The sequence below is a fragment of the Diachasmimorpha longicaudata genome, chromosome 15, assembly GCF_034640455.1.
Source record: "Diachasmimorpha longicaudata isolate KC_UGA_2023 chromosome 15, iyDiaLong2, whole genome shotgun sequence".
Lineage (NCBI taxonomy): Eukaryota > Metazoa > Arthropoda > Insecta > Hymenoptera > Braconidae > Diachasmimorpha > Diachasmimorpha longicaudata.
Window position 1 is genome coordinate 778,550 of NC_087239.1, and position 14,742 is coordinate 793,291.

The 14,742-nt window shown below is 34.0% G+C and overlaps 1 protein-coding gene across 3 annotated transcripts in view; it reads right to left on the bottom strand.

The window, feature by feature from the left end:
- The window catches only part of LOC135169754 (putative transcription factor SOX-15), a 62,716-nt gene that overhangs the window by 18,330 nt on the left and 29,644 nt on the right, over nucleotides 1-14,742 (bottom strand). For all 3 annotated transcript variants that reach the window (XM_064135030.1, XM_064135031.1, XM_064135032.1), the window contains one exon: nucleotides 12,772-13,042. In XM_064135030.1, the coding sequence (XP_063991100.1) occupies nucleotides 12,772-13,042 (271 nt within the window). The remainder of the gene's footprint in view (nucleotides 1-12,771; nucleotides 13,043-14,742) is intronic.

Genomic DNA, 14,742 nt, shown 5'->3' on the forward strand with positions numbered 1-14,742 from the left:
GTCAAAAATTTTCACTAATTTTTTTCAGCCTTTGAAGACACGAAACACCGAGCGAATTCGTGTTGGGTTCTTTAGGAAATTTTTAATGTTGATGCTTGAATAAAAGTATTCGATGGAGAAAAATTAAAGGTCAATTTCCTCTGCGATGTCTGTTATTGAGATATTTCCCACAGAATATAAGGAGTTGAAGTGTTTGTTTGTTGCTTTTTTGTTTTGTTTGTATTACGCTTTTTAGGTCGTACTTTATCATTGTGTTATTAATTAATGTTTAAATTTTCGGAGGTAAATGTTAGTTGAATGATTTTTAGGAATCGGACAGAAACGAGGTGAATTCAGACCATTTAGTCTTATATATTGATGTTTCAGGGGAAATTTAAATAAGTGGAAATTTATTATTCAATTTCAATTAAAATAAGATGCCCTGTTAACCTGTTTTTCACCGAAAAATGGAGAACAAAGTCGGAAATATGAGTTGTTTTTTTTTCTAGGTATTTCTTGACTGAAAGCTGATTATTTCATGGAAAAATTGGTGAGACTTGTTTCATATGAATTATTGTAGAAAAAATACTGAAAAACCCAGCGAAGAATCTCGTTGAATTTCATATTTCTTCAGCTTTAAACAAATTTGATTAAAATGTTTAAAATTATGAAAGACTCATGTGACTTTTAGGAGGTTCGGAAATGAATATTCTCAACGCAGGACCTTCAAGCTTAACATTAACACGTAAACAAAATTGTATTAAAGAGATATTTATGTAGATGTAATACAATTTAATACCTATCGTATGCCATATGTGAAAGAAGGTCGTACGAACCTCATCTAGAGAGATAGAAGAATATTTTTTAGATCAACTGTCACGTCGTTTTGCTAACGTCGCTTTTGACACTTCATTAACTTTTCTTAATAAAAATTATTATTTCCTATTTTATAAGTTTGAAGATAGCTTTATACAAAACAATTTTATCCATTCTCAAAAATCTTAAACATTACATGCAAATTCAGTTTTCTTATACCCTGGACTATGTCTACACAATATTATTTCACATATCATGTGATTTAAAAGCATATAATATACATATCCAATCAAATTAAACATTTCAAAAATATTCTTCGAATTATAAATCTTTCTGTACAAGAAACCATCATTGGAGCTCACATTATTAATTGATTCAGCTGATTCAACCGCGGAGAAATGCTTTTGTCCTGAAAACAAAGAAGTACTGGTGTCATACCCGACCTCATATGTCATAACAAATCATCAAATTATTCCTATTCGAACTAAAAAAATATTCTAACCCTCCGGTACAAAAAAAACCATTAACGCACTCGGCAGCAGATTTTTCCACTCGTGAAATCCATTTTCAGAACGATTCTCTCCCCCTTCGAAATCCGTAATTGCGCGTGAATATCCCCACGCAATCCTCCGGAGAATTCAATAAAACTGGTGCTAATATTCTCGCTTGAAATAATCCCATGGAATTCGCTGACCACTGGGCCGAAGGTGCCGTAGGCGCACGCGCATCATCCCCATTTATTTTCCCGGTTGGCAACAACAATAATTTGAAATTTCCACGTTGACTCTAAATAAACGTTAAGATTTTCGCAATCGAGCGTACGTCCTGATGTAGCTAGGCTGGGTCCCCTTGAGAGACGGCTGGGTAAAGGTATAAGGGTGCGGCCCCAGCCAGACTCCACCTCATTACCTGGCATTCTATGCAGAGACGCACGCTTATGGGCTTATTATTGGCTTCAGCCTCGTCCTCTGACTCTGTTGTTACTCTTTTCTTTAACTTTTTTATTCATCTCCCTCGCTCGCTCTTTTTATTTCACATATTCTTTTATCCATTGCTGTTCACCAAGTTGCCACAACGGCCACCTTCCCAACTCCCTCACCCCTCACCCCTTACAATGACTCCACCCTCCGCTTATGCACTCGTTTTGCATCTAATGCACAATTATTGTGAACCGATCTTGTCTTCGGTCTTGCTCTTCGTTACAGGTTACAGCATTGTACATTGGCGCATCCTCGGGGCGGAGAGCTAGGTACTTTGGTATTAGTACGGTGGAATCGATAAGAGTGACATTATCTAGGATGGCTTTGCGCCAAGGGTTGGGGAGATTTATCTTGATCATGGGGAGGATACGTGGGGGGAAAAGAATTATTCACTCGGACGCTGATGTAATCGGGGAGTAAAATCACTTGGAGATTGCTGCTTCGTTTGTTGTATTCTTAGGTACGAAGGAGAGCTCTGTCATCACGTGGGAAAAAATTTCAGGTAAAAACTTGGTCGCTCGTATTGAAGTTGTTGTCGCGTCAAGTATTTGCTTCATTTACTATGGCGTGTTCTTTACATGACGTTGAATGAGGGGAATTAATACGCGTTCTTGGGGTGGAAAAAATATGTCCGCTAGTTGATGTTAGAGTGCTCCTCGAGACACTCAACACTTGAGTAATAATGACCATTAGTCTGTTTTTGAAGGAAATTAATGGCAATGTATATATATGTAGGATAATATTGTGATACTTGTGTCACTTTATATCTCATAATAGTGTATGCTAGATGGTTTGAAATGTTTAAATAAAACAAAAGTATTTACTTAACAGGTTTTGGTTAAATTTTTATGGAGTGGTTTAAAAAAAGGAGCTAAAAAATGGTCGTTCATTGGGTGAGATTGAAATTTTTGAATTTTAGCAACATTTCACGTGTTAAAATGGAGCGTAAAAACTGCGGCATTGGATACAGCTGAAGAGAATTCAATGGATTGGTGGTTATATTTTTGAGAAATAATTACAGAAAGTTTATAAATTTACGTAATTAAGAACAATGAATAATTAATTGGGTACAATAAAATTCTTTACAAGAGACTATATTATTAAAAAAATTTGTTGTAATCTCGGCGGTTTGACAGCACTTTAGTGCACTTGTTTTCCTCTATTTTTTCATTTAATATTTACTGGAACCTATAGGTTTGTAGAACTACAAAAATACATGTACATCGATCTAAATATTTCTAAATTTATGTGAGAATCGAATGCTATTAGAATTTGAGAATTTTGTTGGTCTTCCTAATAGGTTAAGGTCATTTCTAGATTGAGATTATATTTTGGAGGGAATTCATCTATTGTTACGATACATTCTTCGTTAAAGATTTTACAAAATGTTCCATTTTTTAGACAGTTATAGATTATAGAATGTCTGTGTTATTCTATTGCATTCCTATTGAACTTTCCAGTAGATTTTTGCAATTTTGAAACACGACATCTCATTTTATTGGACTTATGTTGAAGCCGAATCCAATAAATCTATAAAGATTAATTTTATTCGACAATTCGGCATCGCATTCATGCTTTTTTTTCAATGCATGTGCACATTGAAAAATAGACTTGCATTTTTTTGTAGAACTATTTTGTTGAAAAAATTTCTCATGAAAAACTTTCGACTTAAATTTTTTAAAACTGCCTTCTTATTTTTGAGTGATATAAGAAAAATTGCAGCGTTTAAGTGCAAAACGTTTTCATGCCTTAAAATAATATAATCAATTGAGAATGATTATTGTTATTCCATAGTCGTACAGAAAAAGAAGATATGGAATATTTCGGAAGCCCAATTTACAGATATCAGAATGAAAAATGCAGAGATAATGCTGAATTTTTTATTGGGCTCATAAAAAAATTGACCGACTTTCACATAATTTTTTTCTAAATTCCTGAAATTTTGTTGAAAAAATCGGTTTTCACTTCAGAATATCTCAAGTAAAGGCCATTTAGTTTTTTTCATGCGTTCGTATTTATTACAACATATTTACACTTGTATATTCCTCTATCGTTCATCATTTAGTTAATAAACAGTGGATTTTATAGGCACCTATCACTATTTTCAATCTTACGAGACGTAAAACTCGCTCGTGAATTAATGTTAGTTTGCCGATATTCAGGAATAAAAGTTGATAGTGGATGAATAGATGAATAAGTGAATCATGTAGTCTGGAGGGCGTCATTGAGAACTTTATTGATGATTATCCAACTCCAATGTTGTGACCTTCAAATCTATGTACTATGGAATTTTTTATCCTACTGCTTGAATAATTATTTGAAAAATGAATTTTCTACACCTTTTCAAATAAATCAAAGCAATTATTATTGCTGTCATCGCCGTCTCTGAACTTCCTCAGATGAACATCGAGACAAATGTTCAAGCCATTCTCCACTGAATTGAGAATATTTTGTCGAGTTTTCGCTGGGCAATTCAGTACAAAAATTAAAAGAAAAAAATCCAATATTTAGAAATGAAAAAAAGGAATGATTCAATTCTATTGAGTCATTCAGGAAGAATTGAAGGGAAATTGCCACACAGTTAGTTCACACAAAAAATCAATAACATAAATTTCAATTATTATAATGCTTCCATTCGGAAGCAAGAACAATACTTCTCTTCTGAAATGACAATTGAACCTTGTGTTAATGCATAAATTAATGACACAATCGTCATAATTTCTTCTGTGGGTGACGATAATGCCGACTCAATAGACTATACGTTCATGATCCGATTGAATAATAAAGCAAAGTCTGACGCTGTCAATTGAACACTAAATTTTATAATGACGTTACTCACTTTTTTAAAATTAAATGATCTGTCCTCCAAGTAGTGGTAATTTCGTTATTGAAAGACTGAATTAATTAGAATGGAAATCATGTCAAACTGACACTCACATCAGGGAATTATCATTGTTATCTTTAATGAGCGATCGATTCCATCACAGCGATTTGCCGGAGGCTAAAGTAAGAAAGTAAGGAAACTGCAGTAAGATGGAATTAACAAATATAATAGAAGATTAGGTTTTCAAATATTATTACTTTTCGATACCAACGTAATTGTCACATCGAGAAAATAATAAAATGAAAATTTCTTCGATATAATTTATAAGAATTAGAAAGGTAATTGTGTTGTTAAAAAATTTATATTGTAATTTATGAGTTATTCCTCGAGAAAATAATGTAGTGAAAATTTCTCCGATATAATTTATAAAAATTACAATGGTAATTGTGTTGTCAAAACTTTTGAGTTGTAATTTGTGAAGTTTCCATAAAACCGAGAATATTAAAAATGAGAGAGTCACAATTGCAGTGCAATTATTTCCAGACGATTGAAGACTTTCTATTGAAATTTCGGAAAAATTAATCTGATAGAGGCCGATGTCAATTGAAAATAATTTTATTCGAAGAGATCGAAAATTTTCCAACTTTACAAATTTTATAAATTCGTTATTTGTTAGTTTCCTGTTTTAATTTTCTATTTCCATTCCTAATTTTCAACTGGCTGGGTATTTTAGTACCACTGAAAATGACTAAAGGCAATAAACTAATGAATTACTAACAGTCTGAGGTAATTTAATCCCCGTGTGGTCGTACATTTTTCGAAAAATCTAAGGGAAAAAATTCGGTCTGTCTACAAGGAAGGATTTTTCACTAACAGAACGAAAAGGAAAATTCAAAATTTGTTATTCGAAATTTTAAAAAGTTTCTTTTTATTTTCCACTTTTGATTTGACTGTTCCCTGGAGTCTTAGAAAAAATGAATAAACAAATTGATATAGCGTGACGATAATAGAATTATTTTATAATAGAATTTTACTACAAGTCGACTCTAACAAAAACTTCATTTGGACATTGTTGATATTTTTCCACGTGATGCAGCATAAAATTAAAATCAAAATTTCTGAAAAAATTATTGTGCAATTCTACGAAGACCGAGTCAGGTCTGGTCATTCGATAATACTCGGGATTCTCCTTCCAGGCTAATTGTGAATTGCAGGAAAAAATTATGTGCCCGGAATAATGAAACAACTTATTAGATTCCACATTCGCCAATTTTATAATGTCGCCGCAAGACCGACGGATATCGGAGGACCCTGGGGGTAACGGTCGACGAGTGATTAATAAAGATGCGCGGGCACGTGTCTCACCGGATATACGACTCAGCGTCTTCAGAATTTGAGCCTCGATTGGTCTAACGTGGATCGAGACCTTCGATTCCAGGAGACGGACGACAATTAGGCGATTTTATTTTACGATGCTCAAAAAATGTACCTCTTCCTGTACGTGAAAAAACGATATACGACAACAATTTTTTTTGAGGCAAATCGTAACACTGGGACAGGAAAAGAAACTTAAAATGATGGTCGGCGGAAAATTATAATATCGAGACTGAAAATTTTATTTAGTTGAGGAACGCGTGATTGTTTCCCCAACATTTCTGTGAAAATTGAATAAAAATTAATAGCGATAGGAGCAATAGGATTTCGCTGAGGTCCTTTTTTGTTAGGGATTTCCAAGTATGTGAGAAGGTGATTGTGATAATCGTAATGTCTTCTTAGAAAAAGTGATAAATCGAGTCGATGTCAGGTCGTACCAGGTTTTTGGCTACTAAAATCTTCTCTCGATAAATGACTTGATATTGAAAATTTTGAGAGGTGGGAGCGATAAGGAGTGAGGATAGTACTCTCAATATTTAAAAATATTATAAAAAAAGCAATTTGAGTGGATTTGTGTTCCAAAAAATCTTTCTACAACCGAAGGAGATGAGCAATTTTAATTCAAAAGGAGGGTTGGGAAATTCGGGGAATATCGTGAATATTTACCTTTATTTGTTTTCTAACTTCTGTAAACTAAAAGTCATATTTTTGAAAAGTATAATATCTATTAAGTTTATTACTGATGAGGATTCACGGAAGCTCATAAAAGAAAGTTTTCAAGAGTTTTCATAAAACTTTGGGTAAAATATCTAAAGTTAGTCCCAGTAATTTTCGAATTTCTCGTAGGTAAAACAGTCTCTGGGTTGAAAGGTTTCAGTTCATATTTAAGAAAATGGTATCTTCACTGATCGGCAGTAATTCATGTTTAAGTAATTGTTACTAGAAAATCGGAAAAAGATGACAAAACGTTTTTATAGCAACTAGTAAAAACCGCATCTCTACAAACCAAAATTCACAAAACTGTTAAAAATTAATATCTAAATAATCAGAGACAAATTCCAAACATTATCTTATCGCAGTTCCTCCGAAATTGCAGGAGAATTTGGCAGTAAAAGTTTAAAATTTCGACACCCCACGTAGAACTTTAAATTACCGCTTCATTTTTCCTTCAAAATTATTAGAAACCCAGGAAATTCTGAATGTGTTGAATGCAATTCCAACAGACAATTAATAATAATCGCACCCTTAACAATCATAACAGCCACAATGACAAATTACCCCTTAACCGAACAACAATCACTTTGAAAACTTTTTTCACCATTCGCCATGGCGTGATCAAACCAATGTAACACCAGAAAAAAATTAATTGACACCTAATTAAACGGAAAAAATAATTGGCAAAAAGTTGTGAGACGCGTGGCGAGAGACTCTAGCATGCAGACCGACAAACACACGGCACGCGCATGAATATGTAGGATGTCTGGATAAAGAAAAGAAAAGAGAAACCGAAAAACAGCCAGAGGAAGAGTGATAGAGGGAAAGAGAGGAAGAAAGTGGAGGCGGTTGTGTACATGAGGTGAATAGCAATCGCCGCCGCGTCATGCCAATAGCATCGAGCCGATCGCCTAATGTTGAATCGATAAATTCAAACACTGTGTGTCGGTTCAAGATAAAGTGCTATTCTAGAGTTATTTCCCAGGTTATCTCTCCCTATTACAGCAGAATAATAATATGGATAGCAAAATAATTGGACGCGGAGAAAAATTATTGAATAAGTCAGGTAATCGTGGAGTCAATTTTTAAGAGAGTCATTTTTCATAAAAATTATCCTAGCGTTCTATAAAAGGGTATCATAAGTCAACTTTTCATATCCAATGTCGTAGAGAGTAAATAGAATATTTCAGGACAAGTGCCTAGGGATTTTTAACACGTGGGATTGTCTTCCGAGGCCAGAGCCAGGACCGACATGCCACGAGAGTAAAAATCCCTAGGGCTCTAGTCGTGAACGATGTTTTTTATAGTGTCTTTTATGTTTATCAGTTTGATGAAGGGCCAGTGCCAATCCCCGGCTGAAAAAAAGTGAAGATCAGTACGCAGAAATGAATTTTTATGATGGGTTTTTTTGTTATTATTTAAAGTACTGAAAACTGTACATAAGATTTATTTACACTGTCGATCTAATGCTAAATTCTTAACTTACATTCGTCTAAATATTGACAAACAATTTGTATGTACTTTCTGAGGTACTGAATAGGGAAATTATTATTTATCTGAATTATTTCATTTTTTGTGTAGCTAATTCAGGTTTTCTGAATGGGTTGGAATGAGTAAGGATGTGATGGATGAATACTGGACGACTTGGATATGTCGGGTGTAGACACTTCACTGATTTTCACAAATTTCCATTTATTCAGAAAAAAGTGTTTTTAGAAAACAGAGTTTCTACTAGATGTAACTAATCAGAGGCTGGTTCGAATGTTAACTAACTAATCATTTGAGAGTATAAGGCTTATATGCTAAACGGTGGTGGCAGTGCCGAACGGATAGAAGCAATGTTAGTGTTGCCATTGCTGGAAAAGTAAATGGGAAATGGTTAAGAACCACCGGAGAAACATTGGGAGGGTTTTCCGGTTGGAGGAGACGTAGAATCGGGATAAGTTTGACAGAAAAACCCTCGTGCTTCGCACTCGTGATTTTTTAGCCTGAAAAACTTGACTCCTTCATTTGTTTGCAACGAATCTATCGGGAAATATTCGATAATTTTGAAGCACTTGTGGTATTATATGTGAATATTTTCAAAAAAGGCTTTTGAGGACATGTGACACACACTGCTTTATGTCACAAGGTTCCAATAACCAAGTACTTTAATAGTTCCAAGATGATAACTGTGGCCCAATACGATAAGTATCGAACTATCGGCTTAAGACAGTTAAAGTACGAGGTTAGAACAGACCGAGTGACATAAAGTTCAATTATAATAAAAATTCCCAAACTTTGCATCGATGATCAACGCTTTGAACAAATGTTTAATTAATATATGGTTTTGATTTAGGTTCATTTGGACCGATAATAGAGCGAATGTACTGTTCTTAATAAATTAAAACATTTTTTTTTTTGTTTAAAATGGTCATTGGACAAAGTCATTAGAAGAATCGTTTTTGGGTCGAATAATCCTTTATTTATATATTTACTTGACATTATCTTATTTTTGCCAATTCCCAAGGGAGAATTGAAATGATGGTTGAAGAATTTCAGGTGATAGCCAGTTGCAATTCCTCCTGAGACTCGTTAAAAATTAAAATAAATAATTGAACTTAATTATAAAATATCATTTATTCCTTCGGTAATTTTTAATTTTTCTAGCCAAAATTTGTTCATAGAGTACCATACCCATGATATTCCGGAACTGACTGTTAAATGCACTCAGAAAATTTACGATTAATAAGATGTTTTGTGGTTATTATCATTTCAGAATAATTAAAAAATGCTGTGATTATTTTATGATTGAGTGCATGGGTTGACTTCAGATTTATTTTAGAACACTTATCCTCATTTTTCATTTCAATTCGAATTTTTTGTTGAGTCAATTTCGTGAAGAATTTGAACGATTATTTTACGAAAAGATCTCAGTTAATTATTATTTTACTAATTATTGATTTTACCATTTAGGAGCAGTATTATTTTTGAAAATCAATCTTTGAGAATCAAATTCAGGTGAATTGAAGTTTTATTCACTTGAATATTTATCGACACCCAGCAATTAATTTAAATTTTGAATAGATTGAATATTTTAATGAGTTGACACTGACAGATCAACAAAAAGTAACTTCTGCCCTTTTTGCATTCGCAAAACAGCCCTCAGATGTGTGGAGCCAGCCTTTTTGAGAAAAATCCTACAATTTTTCTCTGTTCATAGGAACGATAAATACTCAGTAGTAATACCCCAAGACCTTCAAAAATATCCGATTAATTTTGAAGGTCGAGGGGTATTTGGCTGGATTATTTTTTTCATTCCAATTTCAAACAATTAAATGTGTGGCATTTCACGTTATATAGTATGGTTGTTCACTCGTAGTCGTGGCTTCTCCAGCGTATATTTTTTGTCTGCACAAAATGCAGAGAATTATTTCCAAATTGTGGCTTTTGTCTTCACTGTATTATTAGGAACATTTTTAAAAATTTTTTGATCAATAATCTCCAAGGATTCCCGTCCAAATCTGCTCATGTCGAGGTAAAGTCTTAGAACGTGATTTTTTGTAATGACAGTTTTGGGGTTTGAAACGCGTACAAATTGTTTATCGGATATTTTCATTGCTTAGCAACAAACAGGGAAATATCCGAAAAATATCCGAAGTAAAACTCTCTTACTTGTACCACGTGACGGGAAATGCCACCATTTGATTGGTTGAAATTGGGATGAAAAAAATAATCAAATTTAATAATTTATCTGTTAAAATAAATATTTTGGAATGTTTCACAGATATTTTCAAGACAACTAATTTAATATTCTACTTTATGACAAAATATAACGTACGCGTAATAACAGAATGTGAAATGGGCTACCCAAAGCCTCGACAGAAATTTGTTTATTTAGTCGAATCATCGGATTTTCGATTATTAGCATCTTTCACTTGAGTCTATCGTCGCAATTACGGTTTACCCAGTCATTTACTTGCTATTACATCCGATAACCTGTGGAAAGCGTCTCCTTAAAAGCTATAGCCCATCTCCCGCTATCTGAAGTCTTCCTTTCTCCATATGTATATAAATCCAAGATAGATTCAACATTTCCGCTTGTACGTCAGACAATTAATTTAATAATGCACGAAGGAGGTGTGATAGTCGGTTCTACATTATACAAGGCACTTTCTTATTCCCATACATGAAAAGAATTTCCTTGGATCCGTAGATTTTTCATTGTGATGGTGACGTGAACACGCAATTGTACTTATGTTTTTTTCATTTAGGAAAATCGATTCGTATTACTTTTCCGGAGAAAAGTTCTGCAATTTTTACAATAAAATGAGTTTTTCTTCGGTATTCATACCGATTTCTTACTCATTCACAATACGATGATATATTATATCTCTTTGTATTTAATGAAATATTTGCACGAGGAAAAAATTGCAGATTTTTTCTGAAAAAATTCGGGAAGAAATTACCATGTCATCTGGAGGAGCAGATTTAATTGTCTAGCACTCGACAAATTTGTGTAGTGCACATGTAAAAAAACATTACATGCCGCACACGGAGAAATTTTCTATAAAAATTGTAGTACAGGTATTGGAAAATATTACAATCCTTCGGGTATAACCAAATCTAATAATATTGTTAAGGTCAAAGTTCTGGGGATTTTTGAGGAATTTTCACAGAATTCGGGGAAAAATTCACGTTTAAACTAATAAAATTTCCAGTGTCAGCACTGGAATTTTTCTCTGACCAGCTCTTTGGGCTCATTTCCTGTGTTAGCACCACACTTTTCCTTAGAAATTTTTCTCCGTTGAATAATAAAAAATAAGCGCAGACTGTTGTTTAACCAATTGCTTCCTTTCTTAACCGTTATATTACAACACTAATTAACATTTTACTGAATCGTTGGTATGAAAAACATCGCTCTGAGGCTTTGATAAGGAGATATATCAGAGGAGGCGACGGAATAAATCCTCGGGGGGCCTAATCTCCATTCGGGGGAACACGATTCGTTGATAGAACATCGAAATTTTCTCGGAGTGCTACGAGCACGAGCGAATGTTCCTACACGGAAATAAATTTTAGGCATAAATTCGACCTCCAGGGGGTGAGACGAGGGTTGAAGGGTAGTTTTATCACAACAATTAGCTTCCCAAGTCTAATTTTTCCAACAAAAATTGACCTAAAAAGTGGTTAATTGTCATTTCGTCCCACGTTCCGCAATCTAGAGGTCTAATTTTTATCCAAAATTTATTTTCGTTTACGAATCCGTTTCACGAATGAATAATGAATATTCATTAAGAAACTACCGCTTTCGTAAACCACAATTTCTGCCCAAAAACGTGACTTATTTATGAGACTTAAACCCCGCCTCATTCAAGTGGAAAAATGGTTCAAAGAAAATAAATGTAAAGAAGAAATTGACGTTCTAGATTCGTTAAATCGTACATAAATTGGTGGGACATAAATCAAAATTCGTTTTCAGGAAATAGAACATTCTTACGAGAAAATATGATTTATCAATCAACAAAAAATCTCAAACGAATTTAAAAATCGTGAACGAAACTTGACTTCGTTTGCTGATTTCGTTTCGTCGACTGACAAAAATTCATGAGACCTTCCCAAAGAGGGCCACTTTGGACCCTCTGATCACGTTGAGTTGATGGTCGTGGTTCAAGGGGAAGTGAAGGCGAGTCCGAAATCTAATTAATACGCAATCGGACTTTAGACCGCTAGTGGAACACCGGAAAAACCAATCAGTCAGTGTCATAATTCTTCTCGTATTTCTCGTAAAAATTCACTTTCTCTTGAATTTTCTCGCGTGAAACGGGAATTTTCCTTCGTATGTTCCCCAAAAATTGTGGACGCAACACCATTTTTTTTTTACCACCACAGTAAAATCCAAAATGATCTTTAATGCTATTTAAATAGTTTATAGTTTGACAAGAATGACGTTAAATGAAATTTATACTTTAGTGATTAATAACTCCAGAGTCTTCGTTGGTGACCCCAACTCTTTTTGATGCCATTGGGATCTCCAGGAAAAAATGTTATTATTCTTCTAATTCTATTTTAATTTATGGGAATTTGTATTTTTTATGAACTTACCGAGCATTTTGCTGAGGTCAGCATTGTGGAGATCAGGATTTTCATCTGCTAATTTCTTTCGCTCAACCTTTGCCCACACCATGAAGGCATTCATGGGCCGCCTGATCCGTTGCTCCTTGAGACTTCGCTGTGCCGAGTTGCCGGGATGACACATCTTCACCCCACCAGGAATCGATGAGAGACTCTGCTGGTAGTCCAGTGATGGACCTGATGCTAGCCAGGACATGTCTTCCAGTCTCTGCTGTACAGGACTGTTCAACATGCTTGGAATCTAACCAGAGGGAATATTTTCTATCAGTAATTCTGAAGATTTCTCAGTATTTCTTTCAGTATTCCATAAATTATTCCTTTAAAATGGAGCTACGTTATAAAATTAGTGTATTATTGTTTTGTAGATAAATTGTTTCTTCAAATCGCTTTGCGATGTGCAGGGAATGATAAAGAGTATCAGAGCTAGTTGCAATGGTTCATAAGAAAAGATTTATAAAAATGATAAATGTATTGTTCAGTTTGATAAAAGTTATTGGTTTAACCCAAACTGTTGGAAGTTCGAGATAAAAATACATTTTCCGGAATAGGAGATTAAGTTTTTTAGAATTTTTATGCAGTGAACGACAAAACTTTTGGCAGGTGAATGATTTCAGATAAATTGCTAGGTTTTCCCATTTTAAAATACACCAACACGATGAATCATTCCATAATAAATGTGATTTGACCAGAGACTAAATAATGCAGTCGAGGAGAGAAAATAATAGCCGCCGCAGATGGAAAATGAAGAAAGCGTTTGTAACATCGAAGAAATAAATTGAATTGAATTGAATCATGAGGAATCTTCAAATCGCAATCATCTCTAGGCAACGAAGCTATTGGAGTATTCCGATAAGTTTGAAGCGGTTTTATTGCCGAATATTACTCTTATTGTGGGAATTATTGCCGATCAGAGTTGTTTAACTGAGACAATCGGTTTAGTACCCTTTCGAATGGAGAAAGAAAGAAAAATATAATTTTACCAATCATATTTGTTGTAGACAAACAAATGACTGAAATTTCTATTGCAAAATCCGCTTTAAATTCTTGTTAGAAGAATATTTAATTGGGGAAATTATATTATTCTTCCAGTGGATGTCGCCTTTAGTGTCATATTAGAAATGCGCCAATGTTGTGCCAACATGTCGCAAACATTGCGACCTTCAGGGCCATGAGCTCTGCTTTTTCGAAGAGAAATATTCGCTTATAATATTGAAAGAGCATAAAAAATTGTTGGAGAAAACAGGAGTCAAAGGTGTCAGTTCAGAAAATTAGAGAAGTGCGAATTCCGAATTATTTTTCTTAATTTCTTTGAAGAACTTTATGGTGACAGTTTTGGTGCCTTGGTGGCATAGAGAAGTATTTTTGTACTCCAAATATCGGCCGGTAGGATATCACCATGAGACGAAACTGACAATTTAGGAATGAGAAGTGCGTAATCAATAAAAATATATTTTAATTAAAATTCAGTTGTTGTGAGAGAATAAATTTCAAATATCGTGATTTTCAGTTTAACAAAAGGCTGGAAGGTATCTGGGGAAATTATCATAAAATTATCTGTTGAAAAACATGTGGGTTGTATGACGTGACGTCCAATGGACCAATTTTATTGACTGAAATTTCGGTTGGAAAATAATGCGTCTAAATTCCAAAATTACATAAAGAAAAAAATTTGCTAGAAATTGTTCAAGCGTTTGATGTTCGCGTAATTTTTTGACGATTTGGAAACGATTACCGAACCGATGAATTGAACTTATTAACCGCTTAGCAAAATTTGCTGACTCGTTAATAACAATTATTAAAACATTAATAGGTAATTTTTTTCCAAAGGTCCTAATATAGCAGAATGACCAATCGGTTGAGTCATTTTTATTGAAAAATTTATAGCAATCGAAGAGAAAAATGTGAAACATTCAATGACTTCGTAGGCTCATCACCGAGCAA